Below are 19,760 nucleotides of genomic sequence, written 5' to 3'. Positions count from 1 at the left end.
CATGGTGGTGTGTGCCTGTAGTCCCAGCTACTTGGGAGGCTGAGGCAGGAGAATTGCTTGAACCCAGGAGGCAGAGGTTGGAGTGAACTGAGATCGCACCACTGCACTGCAGCCTGGGCGACAGAGCGAGACTCTGCCTCTATAAAAAATAATAATAATAATAATAAAATAAATAAAATAAAGATGTGTTTGAGCATAGTTATAATGATTTAAAATTCACGTTCCAAAACTGCAATTATTTTTGCACCAATCAATTAAAACTGGGAAGGAAATGATCCCAGGTAGCCTAGGCCCCGAATCCAGAAAGGAGATAGCATGTTTGATCACAGTAGCCACATTTGCACCTTGCTGGATAACCTTGTTCATGAAAAGCAAAGGCCAAGTTAAAGAAGGATATCAAATAACATACAGTGAATTCTGTAACTCGGATCACCAAACTAAGGCATAGGGAATGAGGGACAATAAGTGGGTGAGTGATCTGTGATTTAACCTAGTAACACAAAATGTATGCCAATGAGTTGACTCTCCAGATAGCTTTAAAATATCCCTTTGCTGATCTCCTGATGCCAGTTGTAACACCTATACTACTTCTATTGGGTGATTTATTTTCATTTCATTCCATCTAATTGTTTCCTGTGTGTACTCTTGTCTCTACAACTAACATATTATGGATATAAAATTTTAATGAATTATAGCTACATATAAAATGTATCCCACATGGCAAAAATACTTACTTCAGATTCTCAAAGACTAAAACAAACACAGTGTGAATTTTCTATAGAAATAATATATTTCATACCACCAATTAAATTTTTCTTTTTTTTTGCACAAGTTATTAAACTTCATGGGATAAATTTTAAAAATGAAGAAATCATCCTTAGTTCACTACAGAGAAATAATAACTGCTAATGTGTAGGTAGACATTCAAGACTTCTTCTTTATATATGGACAAATATTTCTTTATATATGAATGTTTTGTAACTTGCTTTTCTCATTAACAATATATTTCTACTATCATTCAAAGACAAAACATATGTGCTTATATATCATTTTGAAATACTACATAGTATTCCATTGTATAGAGTGCCACAATAAATTCACTCAAACCCCTAGTATTGAACATTTGACCTCTACCTAGGTTTTCTGCATTAAAAGTGCTGTAATGAATATCTCCATAAATGCATCATTGATAGGTGGTATGACTACTTCCACAGAATTTTCTGAAAGTAAAATTAGTTAACCAAAGATATCAAACATTTGAAAGTCCATGATACATGACAACAATTTTATTTAAGGAAACTTTGTACCAACTTACATTTATCAACTATATGTATGAGTGTTCATTGTTACAACACTTTCACTAATAAAGAATATTATCATTATTTTTAAAAAATCTTATCAGCCTTTTATGTTGTGGTTTCATTCACTGACGCATTTTTCAGATTCATAAGGAGGACTAAAATTTCACTTCTACTTTGCCCACTTCTTACCCAAGCCTTCAGTTTGGATGTAGAAGGCTATTTTTTAGAGCTGCTGTTCAGGCGAGTTTTTCACAGATCCCCTTCTTTCTACCTCCACTGCTGAAATAATAATCTTTGATAGTCTTTTACTTTTCTTCAATTTTCCTATTTCTTAGAAATTTTGAAAGGTGAGAACTAAATGTGGGAACTCAAATGACCATTGGGAACTCGAAAATTCTTTTGCAGTTTTAGGGTTTTCCATTTTAATTTTAACCAATTAGATTTTAGGCATGATGGAAACAATCTATAAAAACCTTTAACAGCAAATGTATTCATGTGGATAAGACAGCAAGGGCAATTATACTTCAACAAAATTAACATCATCATGATACAGTTCTTGCTCTAATCATCTAACTCCTTTGAAACTAGTCTTTGAACTTTTACAAAAAATGTAGCTTTGTCAAATAGTTTGCATATCTAAGTATATTCCTATTAAAATGATGGCAGATTAAATAAATGGTCTCACCTATGTTAGTTAAGTGATTCAAGATATATTTATCAAAGATTCAGGACAGCAAGAGATCAAAATTGAATTTGCCAAAATAATGACTGTCCTATCTTCCAGCTACTTGTGAATATTTCCTTTGTGTTCCTCAGTTATTACATAGATCAATCATCTTCTTTATTCCATACACCCAGGATTGTAGTTCATCCCTTATAAACTCAGATTTGAAAATGTTTTTGCTATGCTATAAATGTGATCTCTGCCGTGTGTGTGTGTGTGTGTGTGTGTGCGTGTGTATCCTTCCTGAACAGTGAATGTGCTGTCATTGATAGGACCCTATTCTGGTTGCCCAAGGACAGCATCTACCATTGTCTTTTAAATCCATTTGCAGTTAGTTTCTATTTATGCTGAGTTCTAACTTAATGCCTCAAAAATATCTTAGTCAAGAGTATTCCCTAAGGTGATACAGTAAATTAGGGAACAGTGCAAATGGTTCCTTATTGTTAACACTGTATGTGTTTCTTAATACTAGGTCCCACAGGGCTCCCTGGAATAAGTAGGAGACCAAGAGTATATAAAGTTTGATTGGCTTTTTCTTATTCTTTCCCACAGGGTAGACTATAGCCCAAATGTCATGTATCTCTTTGTAAAGTCTCAGACTCATATAGTTATTACCATCAAGCATATACCACATTTTCCTATGATGAGGTTCACGAGATGCCATCAGATATATTCTAACCCCTTTGGATCCCCAGTCTCCTGTATTTTAGAAAACTCAGGGAGTTTTCTTTGTTTGCTTTGTTAACAACAATTTCTTAGGCCTAACTCTAGACTTAATGAATCAGAATCTCTAGATGGGAGTACAGTCTTCCATGTGTTTAAAAGCTCCCCATGTAATTCAAATGTGCAACCAGGATTGAGAACAATTGCTATAAGTATTTACAAATGATTCCTAAATATTCAACACACTACTTCAGTAGGTAATGTAGGAGTTTTGATCACAACTCACTTTCTAGGCATTCAACTAAATAAAAAACTTTGAAATATCACTTTGGGATCATTTCACCCCCTGATCTTTCTCTCAGCTTTCTGCCCACCTACCATGAAGCTGTAAATTCCTGACTGTCTTCTTTGTATTTGGTTATTGATCAACGACAGTCCTTTTACTCTGCTGCTGTGCCATCTTCATCTCCCCAGGTTTACTCCAGAATTTACCACAATCTACTACCTACCTAATCAAAAGTTTAGCTGCAGAAAATATGTATGAAGTCACCGTGCCTCTTTTGTTGTGTTCCCAGTGCTAGACATTTAGCAGAAACTCAGTAAGTATATTGAGAAAAAATCTTAACTATAATCCTTGGACATCAAATTTCAGAAAACCCTTGATTGACAGATGGGGAAAATGTTAAGGTAGGATGGATGGCTTTGTAACTTGTCCTTCACTTTCAAAGGTTTGTACAAGTTGTTGGAAGACATTTAAATAGAATTTATTCATACAAAGATAGTTTAAACGATCACTTACTTTCTTTAAAATTAATTACCTCAACCATTCAAACAGAAGAAACTATTTCATAATATTAACAGTCTCCACGTAGAGCTTAAGGATCTTCGTGCCTGGCCAAAATAGTAGCACAGTAGAAAGAAATTTGGGGATCGAAATACCAGTAAATTTCTCCTCTCAGTTAACTATTCTGAAAATCACTGACACCGAGGTTAACACTGCAGTAATTAAGTACCAATATTTGTCCCATTTCTAATTTAAATCTCTATCCTGTTTACTGGCATTCTCTCATAAACTCATTTATTGTTCAACAGCTAAAAGAGGAGGCATAAATTAGAACTTGCAGAGGAAGAACATGGAGACTCCATATTGCTTGACATGTTTCAGTTTTACAACCTTATTAACAGACTGTATAGGATCAATCTGAGATTTAATTTCCTTCCACATTATGATTAATGCTAAATGTAAATTTCAAGTTAACATAAGTATATTTAATTCTACATCAATAAAGAAATATGCTCTAATTGAAATGATGGTATGAGATTATTCAGTGTTTAGTAATAGAATGTTGAAATTATTCCCCTGGGATTTTTTATATTACTGATGAGGTGGAAAACAAGGAGAAAAGATAGAGCAAGGCTTTTTGAACACTGGCATTATCATCCTGTTTTTCTCCCAGGAACATAAAAGTCAGCCTTTTATGCTTTTACCATCAGACAAGGAACTGTGATCACTAATCAACCATGTAACCTTAGGATAATCACTAAAATTCTGTGTATGTTTTGTATCTGTAAAAAAAAGCATATTTATTTGGCAAATCTTCCATTTCTATATCCTAGAAATTACATAAGAAGTATATTAAATTCTATGTGTGAAAGTCCCTGGAGAAGTTAACAAACATTGCAAAAACAAAGTGAAACTTATAGAAATTTTTGTTTTGAAGTCTTCCTAAATGCATTCATTATTTCTTTGCTAGCCATAAAAGTTCCTAAAAAAAAAAATTCATTCGAAAACATGAGAAGGTAATTTATCTAGAGAATTTTTTAACCTCAACACTATTGATATTTTGGGCCAGATAATTATTTGTTGTAGGGGTTATCCTGTGCATTGAACATGTTGAGTAACACCTCTGTCATCTACCCACTAGATTCCAGTAGCACTTGTCCAACTATGATGATGAAAAATGATTCCAGACATTGCCAATGTTCCTTGGAGTGGAGGGTACAAAATTATCCCTAAGAACCACTGATATATTGCTTGTTTTATACATGTGAACATAAAAGCTATTTTGCTAAGAGTGCATCAGACTTTATAAACATATACCTAAGTATGTAAAATAATGTCATATTGTGTGTGTATATATATATATATGTAAATGTTCATGAAAAATCAGATAAAACTGATAATATGTGCTAATAACATCAGATAAAACAGATAAAAATGTGCTAATAATCCCACTATTAGCACATTATATGTTATTAAAGTATGATTAAATGGGTAAGAGGCATATTAAACCAAGCATCATGAAAAGTTACACATCAGAAAGCCAACAAGGTTAAGAACACATTATTAAAAATTCACACCAATTGTATAAACAAATATGATCAGATACTGTATTATCAAAATATAAATGCAAGATAAGAAACAGATAAAGTCAATTTAACATTAATATGTTTCTAATTTGTTAAAGCAAAAATTGTAATGTCATCAAATGACACCAATCAAGTGTGTGTGTTTGAGATGACCAAAGCTTAATTATTTAACAATAAAGAATGAGAACAGCCCAGACTCTTAATAATTTGTGAATTTCACAGTAAGCTTTTGAAGTTCTCATTATTTAATGACACTTCCAGGATTGAAATACAATAAAAAAGGAAAATATCTTTTCTCCACATTTTATGGGTTTTATTGCTGCTGTTTTGGCAACTCAAATATACCAGCCATCTGGTTCCTCTGGTAAGGCTTACGAGTGGTAACAGGGTGGTCCACTGTGAAAATCATTATGAACTGAAAGCAATGAACTAAAAGCATTGATAAGCTCTCCCCCAAACACTAGAGGCATAGATTAGTGGGTGTGAATGGGTGTGCACACACACCAAGAGAGAGAGAGAACCACACAAGGTCACAGGCAAAACAAAGACAAGAAGAGAGAAAGGTGAATTTCTCAAATACATTTTTCAGTATTTTACCACTTATCAAGTTCATTCCTCATTTTTAAGTGTTATTTTAATTTCCTTAAAATTAAAGTTTTATCATGTGGACAAAGCTAGTTTGTAAATGTCCTCTTATTTCTCCCTGAGGCTTTCTACTTAACTGTTGAAATGCTTTGGTTGTGTCTCCAGCCAAATCTCATCTTAATTAGTAGTACCCATAATCCCCGTGTGTCATGAGACAGACCTGGTGGGAGGTAACTGAATTATGCAGGTGGTTTTTCCCATGCTATTCTCACGATAGTGGGTGAGTTCTCATAAAATTTGATGGTTTTATAAGGGGCTTTTTGCCCACTTCACTTTGCACTTCTCTTTCCTGCCACCATGTGAAGAAGGACGTGTTTTCTTCCCCTTCCACCATGATTGCAAGTTTCCTGAGGTCTTCCCAGCCATGCCAAACTGGGAGTCAATTAAACTTCTTCCTTTGTAAATTACCTGTTCTCAGGTATGTCTTTATCAGCAGCGTGAGAACAGACTAATAAATCAGTCTTCTGTTTTATATGATTAAAAACTCAGGAATGACATCTAATATTCAATGTAACTTTTCTCCTTGCTCTGCAACTACACAACCAATGAAAATCCAATTACGGGTGCTTCCTTGAGCAAATATTAAATAACATTTGTTAAGTAGTTAGTATATAGCAGAGTTTTTGCTAAATATTTCCTGAATTATTTCATTTAATCTTAAAAAAATCACAAAAAGCATATAATCATCTCAACTGACAAATAGAAAACATCGATCAACTTCAACATCCTGTCACAATGAAAACACCTAACAAACTAGGAAAATAAAGAAACTTTCTCAATCTGATAAAGAGCAGCTGTGAAAAACCCACCATTAACTTAATACTCAAATGGTGGAGAACTGAATGCTTTTCCCATAAAATCAGGAAAAAGACAGGATATCCACTCTCATCACTTTTATTCCCCCGATGGTAGAAGTTACAGCAAGGGAATTGGTCAAGAAAATAATATAAGACATCCATTTTTTAAACTAAAACTATATTTGCAGATGGCATAACGTATATGGAATATCTTAAGAAACTCACTTAAATACCTATTAAAATAATTTTAGCAAGACTGCAGAATACAAGATCAATATTTGAGAATTAATTGTATTTCTATACACTGAACTATTTGAAAATGAAATTTTAAAGCAATCTCATTTACAGTAGTGACAAAAAGAAAAAAAAATGCCTACAAATAAGTATAACAAAATAAGTGTAAAACTTGCACCCTAGAAACCACAAAATGGTGTTAAGATAAATTAAATCACACTTAAATAAATGGAAAGGCCCTGAATCAGAAGATTTAATATTGGTAAGATGATAACAGATGATACTTTCGACGTGGATATACAGATCCAGTGCAGTCCCTATTAAAATCCCAGTTAACGTTGTTTTCTGAAATTGATAAGCTGATGTTAAAATTTATATGAAAATGCAAGGGATCTAGAATACCTGGATTGATGTTGAAAAAAAGAACAAAGTTGGAGAAATCGCATTGCCTGATTTCAAAACTTACCACAAAGGTACAATAATCAAGACTGTATACTGCTGTAACAATTGACATAAGTTTAGAGGAACAGAATTGAGAATCCAGAAATAATCCCTTACATTTATGCTCAGTTGATCTTAATCAAGGGCATAAAAAATTCAATGGGGAAAGAATACTCTTTTCAACAAATGGTATTGAAAATGGTATTGGCAAACAAAACTGAATTTGAGCCCCTTCCATATATTATACATAAAGTAACTCACAAATAAATCAACTACCTAAATGTAAAAGCTAAAACTTAAAATGTAAAACCCTTAAAAGAAAACATAGGAGTAAATCTTCCATGACTTTCTTAGATACAACTCCAAAACACAAGCAAAAAAAAATATTGCTGTGATGCAAATGATAAAGTTAAGAAAGTGAAAAGATAACAGAATTGGAGAAAAGATTTGTAATTCATAAGCCTGATAAGAATCTAGTATCCAGAATATATAAATAACTCTTACAACTCAATAATAAAAAGACTAGCTAGTTTAAAAATGAGCAAAGAATTGAAATAGATATTTCTCTAAAGAAGACATGCAAACAGTCAATAAGCATATAACAAGATGCACAACATCATTAGTCATTAGGAAAATGCAAGTCAAAACCACAATGAGATACCACCTCAGACTCACTAAGATAGCTATAATCAAGAAGACAGATAATAACAAGTATTGAGGAGGATGTGGAAAAATTGGAACCCTCTTACATTGTTGGTGGGAATTTCAAATGGTATAACCATTATGGAAAACAGCTTGGAAGTCCTTCAAAAAGTTAAACATACAGTTATCATATCATCCGGCAATTCCATCTCTAGTTTTATACCCTAGATTAATGAAAATATACACTCAGGTAGAAATTTGTACACAAGTATTCACAACAGCATTATTCATAATAGCCAAAAAGTGGAAACAACCACAATGATCAATTAATTCATGGATGAATAAAATATGATAGAGTCTTAAAACTGAATATTATTTCGCAATAAAAAGAAATACAGTATTGATATATGCCACAACATAAATGAACCTTGAAAACATTATGCTAGGTAAAAGGATCTGGCTACAAAAGACTACAAGTTAATTGACTTTATTTCGATAAAATGTCCAGAATGGGCACATTTATAAAAACAGAAAGTAGACTGTTGATTGCCTAGGGCTCAAGGATTAGTGGGAAATAAGGAGTGACTGATAAAGAGTACAGGGTTTATTTTGGGAGTGATGAATATGTCCCGAAGATTAGTTGTAATGATGACTGTGTATTTCTGTGAGTGTACTTATAACCTTTGAATTATACACTTTAAATAGGTTAATTGTAAAGTATGTGAATGAAACCTCAATAAAGCTGTTTTCAAAATAAAACTATACAATATACCAAGATGACAGTGATAGCATAGTCAGAAGTAAAATTCAGGTGACCTGGCTTGCCAAGGTAGCTTTTTTTCCACCATGTAGAGCAGCGGTCCCCAACCTTTCAAAAACTAGGGACTGGTTTTGTGGAAGACAATTTTTCCACGGACTGCAGTGGGCAGGGGTATGGTTTTGGGATGATTCAAGCACATTACATGTGTCATTACATTCTCATAAGGAGCAGCAACCTAGATCCCTCACATGCACTGTTCACAATAGTGTTCTCACTGCTATGAAAATCTAATGCCACAGCTGATCTGACAGGAGACAAGGCTCAGGTGGGAATGCTGGCTCATCTGCTGTGTGGCCCAGTTTCTAACAGGCCATGGACGGGACAGATCCATGGCCTGGGGGTTGGGACCCCTGATGTAGAGTATATGTCAGAGTTTCAGGATCATGGCAATACCTAAGATTTGGTAAGATCCCACTCAGGGTTTCCCACTGGCTGGCTGAGTCTTATCCTGAACAAGCTGAATATTAATACCTTCAACCTAATAGGTCTCCAGTCAGGAAGTGGGAAGGCCCTAGAATTTGGGCACACAAATTTCCAAATCTGCAATTTCCTGGCATTTCCTTTGTTGGAAATACATCATTTGTAGTTTCACAGTAAATTAACTAAGATTTCTTAAGATTTATTTATCTGAGGGCTCATTTTCACCAAGCTCCAAACACATGCCTCTGATAACTCCTTTGAGGCCATTATCCAATGTCACCTTATCAGTGAGCGGTCACCTAAACACCAACAAAAAATAGCAACATCCTTCCCCTTCACCGTAGCACTCCCTATACATCTTACTTCCGTTTATTTTCCAGATTGCCATGTGATACACTACATATGTATATGATTTTGTTATTGTTGCTTATTTTCTCTGTTCTCCCTATTGTAAATTCCTTAAGATCTGAGACTGTATTAGTTAGCTTTTCTGATATAAAAAATTACCCCAAATTTTAGTGCCTTAAAATAACAACCATTTATTTAGTTTAAACGTCTGTGCTTTGATAATTTAGATTGAATGAAGCTGAGAGTTTCTTCTGGTCTACGCTGCCCTCACTCTTGTGTCTGCAGTCAGCTGCCAAGTCTGTCAGGCTCTAGCTGATCCAGAATGGCCTCAGCTGGGATGACTCCTATGCTCCATCTGATCTCTTTGTCTCCAGCAAGTAAGCACAGGATTGTTCACATGACAGTTAGGCAGGGTTTCAAGGAAGCAAGTGGAAGAGGACAGAGCCTCTTGAGTTCCATGGTCAGAACTGGTACCACATCAATGCTGCCCCATCGTATTCAACACAGCAAGGCATAAGGCCAGCCCAGATTCAAGGTATAAGAAAATAGCCTCCATATCTTTTTAAAACATATTCATTACTTCAAATACTTATCATTTTTTGTGTGTGTTGAGCACACCTAAAATCTATTCTTGTAGCAATTTTCAGTCACCTTGCAAAAGAGGTGAACACATGGAGAAAAGTAATGGTGGCCATTTTTGCAAACAACCTGCCAAAAGATTTTACCTAGTTTTTTCACTGCTGTATCCCAAGTACGTAAAACCATCCCTGGCCCATCGGTATTCCAGAAATCTTAGTTGAATGAACAAATGAATTTTATGCCCATTACTCCTGAGCCAGAGCCTCTCCCATAAATTGCTCCTTATCTCTAATAAATACTTAGAGTAAACTATGTTTTTGATGAATATTTGCAACTGAAGTCCTGTATCTACTGTTCTTTTAAAGTTAAAATCAGCTTTCATTGTTTGATTTCTATCTTCTTTAGTTATCGCAAAGTCAGACTTACTATTTCCAGAGACTATGAAGCACACCATATTTCACAGGGTGCTTCCTCTCCAAGGACCTTGGAGGAGTTTGAAAACACTTTCTCATCAATCTCCACAGTTACATAACAAGGTAAGTGTGTCCCATTATCTCCCCTGCCTTTTCCTCTCCCTTCTGCTCCCAGTCAGCTTTTTTCCCTTGCATTTCTTCAAAGATGAAACTAGCTTAGACACAACAGAACAACCACTTTCCAATACAAAACAGCTCCTTGAATTATTGGGGCCTGGACAACTTTCTGAAAGGCTGGGCAATTGCACAGGGTTACAGGCAGTGGGCATGATAATGCCTGGAATGGTGTCAGATATGGAAATGTCTGTGGATTCTACTCATTTCCCTATTCTTGCCATTGCCACATAAGCAAAGTAGATTGAAAAATAACAGAAATTCACTGGATATGTTTGCCTCACTGCTATGGTCTGAAAGTTTGTGCCCCCCTAAAATGCATGTGTTGAAACCTAATCACCAAGGTAATAGTATTAGCAGGTGTAGTATTGGGGAGGTGATTTGGTTATGAGGAAAGATCCCTCATGAATGAGATTCATATAAAAGAGGCTTCAGAGAGGTTCCTGTCCTTCTTGCCATGGGAGGTTACAGAGAAAAGGCAGTCATCTGTGAACAAGTAAGCAGTCCCTCACCAGACAACAAACCTACTGGTGCCTTGATTTTGGACTTCCCAGCCTCTACTACTGTCAGAAATACATTTCTGGTGTCTATAAACTACCCAACTTATGGTATTTTGTTATAGCAGCCTGAACAGACTAAGACACAAATAGGTCTAGATTTTCTAGGAATATAAGGATCAAATACGTCTCTTATGGTTCTTAGTAAGTGAACTCAAAGAGCAAAATTGATTTCCTCTGCTCTCCACTTACTTAACTAGACAGACACAACCTTTAGGCTTCATGTACCATTCTTAATACACTACTTAACATAGTATTTTTGGGGTTGCTCTTCCTGAAAGGCTGTTCTTTCTTGGAATTGTACCCTCTTCAAAAAACAATTAACATCCCCTACTGAAAAAGAAATTAATATTAATCAGGGAATGATTCCAATCATTACTCTATGTAGTAGCATTCCTCATATACTCATCCAAATGGCAGATTGTTCTAATGCTGTGATATGTATTAATACCTTTTCCAGCAGGCCCCTGCCATCTGGATTGGGAATTCTTTTAGCAGAAGACAAAGTCTTTTCACATTTACAGATGAAGCTGCAAAAGGAAAGACCCACAGGAAAAAAAATCGCTGACTTTCCCTTTCTGTCATTCACCCAAATATCCCTGGCTCAAAACCTCATCAGCATCCTCTACTCCCTCTCTCTTCACATCCAGACACCAAGTCCTGCCAGTTCCTTCTTTGATGTATTTTTCATCATCTTACTTGTTTTCCATTCCTTCTGCCAGCTTCCCACGTTCAGGCCTTTATTGTTTCACACCTGCCTCATTGAAATCACCTCCAAAGAGAACACGTCTGCTTTTGTTATTAGTGGTCTCCACTGGCTAAAACTGCAGTTTCAGCTTTTTAACCTGGCATAAGTACCTCCACATACAAATCTCTACCACCTCTTTCTGTACTTATCACTACTCTGTGAACCTTCTGCTCTAGCTAAAATGTTCTAATTGGTATTTTTAACCAAATCTGCTACTTCAAATTTAAGTGTCACATTATGTGTAAAAACCATGTGGCAAAATTACAAACGTTACATAAGTTTGAATTTTTTGCCCTGTACATACCCCTGGCCACCCTATTGAAACTCCTTAATGGTTAATGGTTCTCTCCTCATTCTTATGCTCTCCTCCTTACTCTGCTCAAAACATTCTTCCTCTCATCTAGCCATACCTTTGGCTTTGGACCCATCTTTTCCTCTCTCTTCCCAGACCATTTCCGGTTAATACAACACATGGGAGATTTTGAGTCTGCATCTTTCTCAAGGATCACCATTTGCATAATAAACCCAGGCAATTAATCAACATCCAGCAGTCAGACAGAAATTTCATTCTAGGCCCCCACTTGCCAGGAAGAAGGGATCAGGGTGTTTCTGTCACCTCATAAGGAATGTCTGCCTTTTCATATCACCCCCTATTGGCCCAGAGCTCAATCCTACATACAATATACAGTGTTCTCTACCCACTATTCTCTTCCCACTATGAGCCCACAGTGATCTTTGTCCTCTGAATTCTTATAGAGCCAAACTCCTGTGATTCACCCTGTTTACATGACACTTTGTCCCTGTCATGAGTAGTTACTTGGCCTTATCAGTTTATTTTTATATATTCAAACTGGTTGAAAACTACTTTAAGGTAACAACAGCATCTTGTATTAATTTGTAGTTTTATATTTCAATATTATCAAGCAGTAGCTGACACAAGATCACTGAAAATGGGTTAGTGGTGCTTCTTAGTCACACTGGATGTGACTGTTAACTAACAATTTCTTCTCTTAGTTGAGGTGTTGATAAAGGCCACAGGAAGGCCTGTAGAAAACAGAAAGGCATTGTCCCTGGAGGAAGAGATGCCAGAGGAGGGAGCAAAGGTAGAGAACAGTAAGAGTCAAAATTCAACTGACAAACATGTCCACTTCAGCATTTTACTCAACGTCAGGAACACATTTATGTAATGTGTTCAAAATTACAAACTTCAGATAGTTCTTATGCCATCAATTCTTCTAATTTTACTCTTTTTTTCTTTTTTGGAGATAGAGTCTTGCTCTGTCACCCAAGCTGGAGTGTAGTGGCGTGATCATAGCTCACTATAACCTTGAACTCCTGGCCTCAAGCGATCCTCCTGCTTCCCCTAGGCCTCAAAAAGTGTTAGGTTACAGGTAAGAGCCACCACTAGCACCCTGATTTTGTTTTTTGCCATTGGGATAATATGTGTATGTACATACATCACCTGAACCAGGTTTCATGAGCTTCAGAGTGCTCGCTGCCCTGGCAATAATAACCCTGACATTTGTTTACTTGAGGTTTACCCATGCTCACTTTGCCCTGCAGCCATCATTCTGACACCAGAAAGCAGTAGAATGAAGGAATATAACAACAGAAACAAGAGGTGTTCCTGACTACTCAAGTAGGGAAATAATAAAGCATAATAATTAATTTTAACATAGTAATACGTCTTCTATACAGAACACTACTATGGAAGAAGGCCCAGCCAGAAAATAAAATGCCCCTATGCTTTTAATTGACAAACCCCAAACAATTAACTGTTCCTTTTGAAACAGTGGAGGTTATTTTCTTCCAGCTGAATGTTGCAGGGAAGACAGAGGAGGGATCTCAGCACCATCTGCTGTTTTAAAAAGGCAGGTTGGACCCCTGCTGCTTTCCCCAGAGACTAGTTTTGCTCCACATATCTTCCATTCTGTCCATGTTAGAAAGAAACCTAAATGTTACCTGCAGGTGCCAGTCATGGAAAATGTGTGATTTTATGCCTAAATGATATGTGACTTTCTTTTTCCAGAGGCATTTTTTTTTAAAGAAATCACCCATCTAGAATGAGTTTTACTGTTGAAAAGTACACTTATTTCCCTAAGTCAGATCCCTGACCTGTAAAGAAGGATCTTCTTCTAATCACTGTATTTTTAACTTTAATTTTAAAATTATACAAATAATACAAGTAGACAGAGATTTTGATTGAAATAAAGATGCATGTGTTACTGATATCAGTTAATTGTAGCATTACCATTACTAAAGTCTGCTATTGTCATAAGGAAAAGTGAAGGCAATTTTGATGCATCAACACTTTACCTTAGTACAAATACGTTAAAGAAAAAAAGCATCGGGTACTCTTTAGAGATATGCAGCTATTTTATTTCTCTAAATTCTCTATTGCCTTGACAATTATGCTCCAGTTTAATGTTCCTTCTCCATTCTTGCATAAATATTCCAAAGCAGAAAGAACAAATGTCCAAAAGTTATTGTCACACAATTCTGTAAAAGACACAAATAAATGGAAGTCTCAAAACTTCTAATGTAAAACTTGCTGGCCAAGACATAATTTGGATGAGTAAATTTGGGGTTTGGATTTTTTAAATATAGACGTTGTTCCTAAAATTTAGTATAACATACATAAAAACTTGGTTTCTGATATAGGTCTACATAGATTATGTAAGCAAAAATGAAACTGAATTATCAAATGAGTAATAGTTGTACTGGAGAAGTCTATCTTACCTTCTTCACTGAAGACCCTTCTCAGCATTATACATACATAGACAAATTATTCCCAAAGTTCTAAAACTTTCCCTACTTAGCTGGAATATGATGTCTACTTCCAGTTTAGAATACAGAAGCAGACACCAAAGGAAAGTTTTGTTCAGTCTGACAAACAATAAAATGGCTTCAAGTGACAGAGCTGTCCTTTCACTTTCTTAATTATAAACAAATGAACTTTTCATTGGCAATTTTTGCAATGTGTAAATGTAATACGGTTCTCAAAACAGCAAATGCAAACATTCGAAAAGTACAGTTGAAGAGAGAGGGGAGTAGGGATCAATTATTTTGTGAATTTTCTGGAAAACAAAACCATTATTCATAAGAAAATTGGAGGCTAGATCAAACAATGACAACCCTTTAGATCTCCATCACGTAGCTGGAAATTTACATCCAAAGAGAGTACCTAAATAACTTCCCTTTCTGGGGCAGCAAAGATTTTAACCAGTTTCTCAGCAGGAGTGGCAAGGCTTCAAGAATAACTGAAGGAGAGAAAGCCTGGAGTGCTGCACAATTCAAAGGGCAAAAAGCTGGTTTCTGTAGACCCTTGGCACAGCACAATGGTCACGCCAGGGAGCAAATAATCCCATAAAAGATTCTTAGCTTCCCCAGGAAGACCACCTCCTAACTAGTCCTTTAGGACCCTGCTATTTAAACTATCTGCCTGCTGTCACAGATAGTGCTAACCTATAGACTATCTGGGCATTCCACTGAAAGCCCAGAATTTCTATTTGGAAAACAAAGTTCTGCTAACATTGTGTCTTGGATGTACTGTAAAGCAAATGCAGTGAGTGTTGGGACACGCTCAGCAGAATTATTCCTCGATCCAAAAAGGACAAGAACCTGAATTAGGAGGAAAAAGTCTACATCGTAAGGATAAAATAGCTCTTTCAGGTTTTACTGGGGCAGCCAGCTGGAGGCTCCGGCACGCGCGCCCTGGAGAACCTTTCCTCTTTGCCGCCCCAGCATGTCACCCCTTTAAAGCCTTCTTGGTCTCTCCAATCCCAAGAGTTCCGCTGGACCTTGCGCCGCCGGCTATGGCAAAAACCTCAGGTGTCTACCCGCACTTCAGGGCGCCCCAGAGCGTAGGCGGAGTAACCCAGATCCGGTAAGTCAGTCAGCAGCCAGGAGCGTCTACCGCGCTGCCAGAGCACAGATGGCTGGGGAGGCGCATGGATCCCAGGCCTCTCAGCGTCCCCAGAGCGCAAACAGCGGCCGGCTGGCGCCTCCCGCAGTAAGTAAGTGGCGATGCCAGGACGTACACACTCGCCAGCTACCTGTACAAACAGCGTCCGTTCTCTCCACTGTATGATTGTCAGCTTCTTTGGTGAGTGCTGACACCAAGACAAGCATAGACAAAGTGGTCTGCACACCCTCCTCCTCCTCGCTCTCCCCCACTGGCCCGGCCTTGTACTTACAAGTCCACTCTAAGAGACACCTTCTAGCCACTTGTTTTGAGTCCAAGGAAACAAAGGAAGCAGGGGTTGTGCACTGCACGAGAGAGTTAATCTCAAGTCTGCGCGAAGACAGGGAATCCCGGGGGCACCGCTGGCACGGGGAAAAGCAGCCTCTTCCGCCTCTCTGGACCAGCAGATTCGTGCATAAGGATGGGCGAGGGCAGAGAGGGAAGCAATGAAAGAAAATAAAAGATAAAAATGGGGAGGAAAAGGTGAATATTTCAAGGGCCAGAGGGCGGGAGAGATGGAGCAAATTCCCGAACCTCAAGTCCAAGTTCTAGAAGTTAGGTGATCGGGTGGAGCCCCTTAGTGGGCGCGGCAGCTGTGTGTACAGTTTATTTATTTTTTATTTTTGGATTTTCTGCCTTGAACAACTAAGGATTAAACATCTACCGCAAAGATTTAGGGGATAGAAGAGAAAAGAGGCAATTGCTGGGATCAAAACTGATGCTAAAGGCAAAGTCTGAGCCAATGTCGCTTCTCACAAACTCTGAATTTTCTGGGCTCTCACGCCCCGCCGCTGGGTCTCCTTTGCACAAAGCGCCCTGCGCTGGAGCGGGAAGTGGGGAGGGGACCAGGTCTGCAAGCCAGGGGCGGAGCAGAGAGACAGAGGAGAAGTGGCAAATTATCTTAAGTGTTGATTCCCTAGGGTTGGGGGAAGCATAGTGTATGGGGCAGATCCTGTAGCCCCGACTGGCCGGCTACTCCTCCGTCATCACTGGCGGCAGAACTTACACTTAATGATCTTCTTAAACGCGTTTTGAAAGTCCTTGTTGAAGTATGCGTAAATGACCGGATTAAGCAAAGAGTTGGAGTAACCCAGCCAATTGATTATGGCGCCCAACAGCGTTGGCATGTGGCAGCTGCTCTCGCAGAAGGGCAGAACAAGAGCCACGATGAAGAAGGGCAGCCAGCAGAGGATGAAGGTGCCCATGATGATGCCCAGCGTCTTCACTGTCTTCCTCTCTCGGGCCAGGGCCATCTTGCGCTTCGCATCGGCGTTGCGCTCATTTTTCCTCTCGAAAGAGGCGGAGGCACAAGGGGTAGAACCAGCCTCGCTGGGCAGAGGCAAGTGCTCTTTGGAGTTGCCCACTCTGTGCACCTCGATCACCTCCAGGGCGGCGCCATCGTCGCCTTGCCTCACCGCGCCATTGGCGCACAGAGCACCCCCTGCCTTGCTCTCCACGCCCAGCCTCCAGTTCCTGCCCCCCGACTCTCCATTCACGCTCTTCTTGGGCTGCGGGGCGGGAGATGCTGCATGACGGGTGTCGGCTCCGGTCTTCTCCACCTTTTTGACAGTCTTGCGAATGCGGAAGCGCGCAGCTCGGAATATGCGCCCATAGAGAACCAGCATGAGCAGCAGCGGGATGTAGAAAGCTCCGAAAGTGGAGTAAATAGTGTAGCCGTGGTCCTTGCTAATGGTGCATGCGTCGGGGTCCGAGCGGTCTTCCGGGGTGCGCCAGCCCAGCATGGGCGGGATAGAAATGAGGAAGCCAATAAGCCAAGTGAGCGAGATGAGCGCAGCGGCGCGCCGGGGCGTCCTCTTGTTCACGTAGTCGATGGGGTCCGTGATAGCCCAGTACCTGTCCAGCGCGATGGCGCACAGGTGCAGGATGGATGAGGTGCAGCACAGCACGTCGAGGGCGATGAACAGGTCGCAGGTGACCTGGCCCAGTGTCCACTTGTTGAGCACCTGATAGAGTGCGGCCATGGGCAGCACTAACACCGACACCATGAGGTCGGTGACCGCCAAAGAGCCAATAAGATAATTGGCCACGTTCTGCAGGGAGCGCTCTAAGGCGATGGCAGCCACCACGCACGCATTGCCCAGCACCGCGCAGAAAATGAGCGTGCCCAGCAGCAGAGAGGTGATCACTTGGTAGCTGAAGGTCACGTCGGAGATACCAGTAGTGTTGCCGCCGGTCTCAAAGGGACCCGGTGGTGATGTGGTGTTGTTGCCCTGACCAGGGCTGAGCACATCCATGCCTGCGCGCCCGGCGCGGGAACGGTGAGGGAAGAAAAAGCAGCGCGAAGATCCGCCTCGCCCCTTCCCCTGGGGTCTTCCCCCCCTTCTCCTGGGAAGTTTCGGAAGAAGGGAATGCAGGCACCCAAGCAGGAAGTTCTTACTGCTTCGGCGAAGATATCTCCGAGGAGCAGCTTTCAGGCGCTCCCCGGACTCGCGCAGTCCAGCGCGTTCAGAGGCTCCAGCTGGGAAACTGGAGTTGGCCTGAAAGCAGCTCCAGGATCTCCGGGCGGCGGAGAGGTGGCTGGAACGTCTGTCTGTCGCTGTCCATTTTACTTTGCCGCTCCCGAACTGGCTGCCGGAGGAGCTGGAGTCTCCCCTCTAGCAAACAGTCTCCAATCCAAGAAATATCTAGAACCGAGAAGCCCCATCCTCCACGGTCAGATCCTCCTCTCCCTATTTCCTTCCTTCCCTCTCTCCCCCTCTCTCCTCCTCTCTCTTCTCTCTTTTTCTTCTGCCTCTTTCGACCCCCTTCTCCCCACTTGCCTTCCCTTTCAGTCTCGCTCTTCCTCCTCACTTCCCTTTATTTATCCCTCTGTGAGTCGCTTCGAAAGCCAGGCTCCCTCCTTCCCATTCTAACCCTCCCCTCCTAATATTTCCCCAACCCCGAGGAGTGCCTCTTTCCTCTGGGTCCCCGCCCTCCTCTCCCTCAAGCTCAGCGTCTTTGCATTCCGGTCCCTTTTTGTCAACAGAGACTCAGAACTCACTTACACACACCGGATCCCTGTCGGTCAGACCAAGGTTGTAACAGATAAACTCCTCCTCCAACCCAGTCAAACTGGGGAGGGGGTATTCGGGGGAAGGGAATTCCAACTACTCATTGCCTCATATTATCTGTCAAATTTTTAAATCGTGTCAGCATCCCTAAGTGGCAATAGGAGATGAGAAAAGGAAGCACAGGGAGCCTGAATGGGAAGGTGAACAGTCCTGGGTCAGTCTCCCAATAATTGCTAATTGAAGGAAGAAGACAGAGTGTGTCTCGTTTTTAAAAAGTTACCTCCCTCCGTTCTCACGCCACTGCACTCCAGCCTGGGCGACAGAGCAAGACTCCGTCTCAAAACAAACAAACAAATAAGCAAACAAACAAACAACAACAACAAAAACGCTACCTCCGTTATCATCTAACAGTCCCCTCCGTTATCATCTAACAGTTAGACTGGATTCCATCGGGAAGGATATTGCCTGTGACTTTTTTTTTAACCTTGGGGAACTGGGAGAGAACGAAATTATAAAGGACGTGTCAAAGGACAAGGAGAGGTAAACAACTGCATCTCGAAATGAAGAACAAAACTCAAGGTGATATATATTCTAAACACACACACACTTTTCCATCACTACTACACTTGTAATTTCAGTGACATTGTCACTTTGTGGCTAGCAAATTCAGGGATGGAAATATTTGCATATGTGTTTTAAGTGAAGCCTGGCATTTTATATGGCCGTTTGCACTTCTTACCAGAGCCTGCAAACCTCTGGGGGAAACTTGGTGGAATTCCTGTCCGCTAGCCGGCTAGCCTCTCTTAATCTCAGAAACTGGGTTCAGTACCTGGGACAGCTCTAAGCAATAAGGGTTTATGTCGCCACCTTCTGGCAAATGTTTTAGAGTGCCGTCTGGAAACTTACGCA

General features: G+C 39.8%; 1 protein-coding gene and 1 pseudogene across 2 annotated transcripts; both read right to left on the bottom strand.

The window, feature by feature from the left end:
• Positions 1-15,509: 15,509 nt before the first annotated feature.
• Positions 15,510-16,397, bottom strand: LOC105503269 (annotated as a pseudogene). The gene has a single exon (XR_001000456.1). The product of XR_001000456.1 is annotated as an uncharacterized LOC105503269 (transcript).
• Positions 16,398-16,423: 26 nt separating this feature from the next.
• Positions 16,424-18,884, bottom strand: HTR1A (5-hydroxytryptamine (serotonin) receptor 1A, G protein-coupled). Its single transcript, XM_011930132.1, has 2 exons — positions 18,846-18,884; positions 16,424-18,485 (listed from the first exon to the last, which is right to left on the bottom strand). Exon 2 carries the CDS (start codon positions 18,093-18,095, stop codon positions 16,827-16,829), a length of 1,269 nt encoding a protein of 422 aa, XP_011785522.1. The 5' UTR covers positions 18,096-18,485; positions 18,846-18,884; the 3' UTR covers positions 16,424-16,826.
• Between the last annotated feature and the right edge of the window lie 876 nt (positions 18,885-19,760).

Source organism: Colobus angolensis, unplaced genomic scaffold, assembly GCF_000951035.1.
Source record: "Colobus angolensis palliatus isolate OR3802 unplaced genomic scaffold, Cang.pa_1.0 Scaffold84, whole genome shotgun sequence".
Taxonomy (NCBI): Eukaryota; Metazoa; Chordata; class Mammalia; order Primates; family Cercopithecidae; genus Colobus; species Colobus angolensis.
Note: the sequence above shows the minus strand (reverse complement) of the source record. Positions and strands in the feature narration are given on the sequence as shown.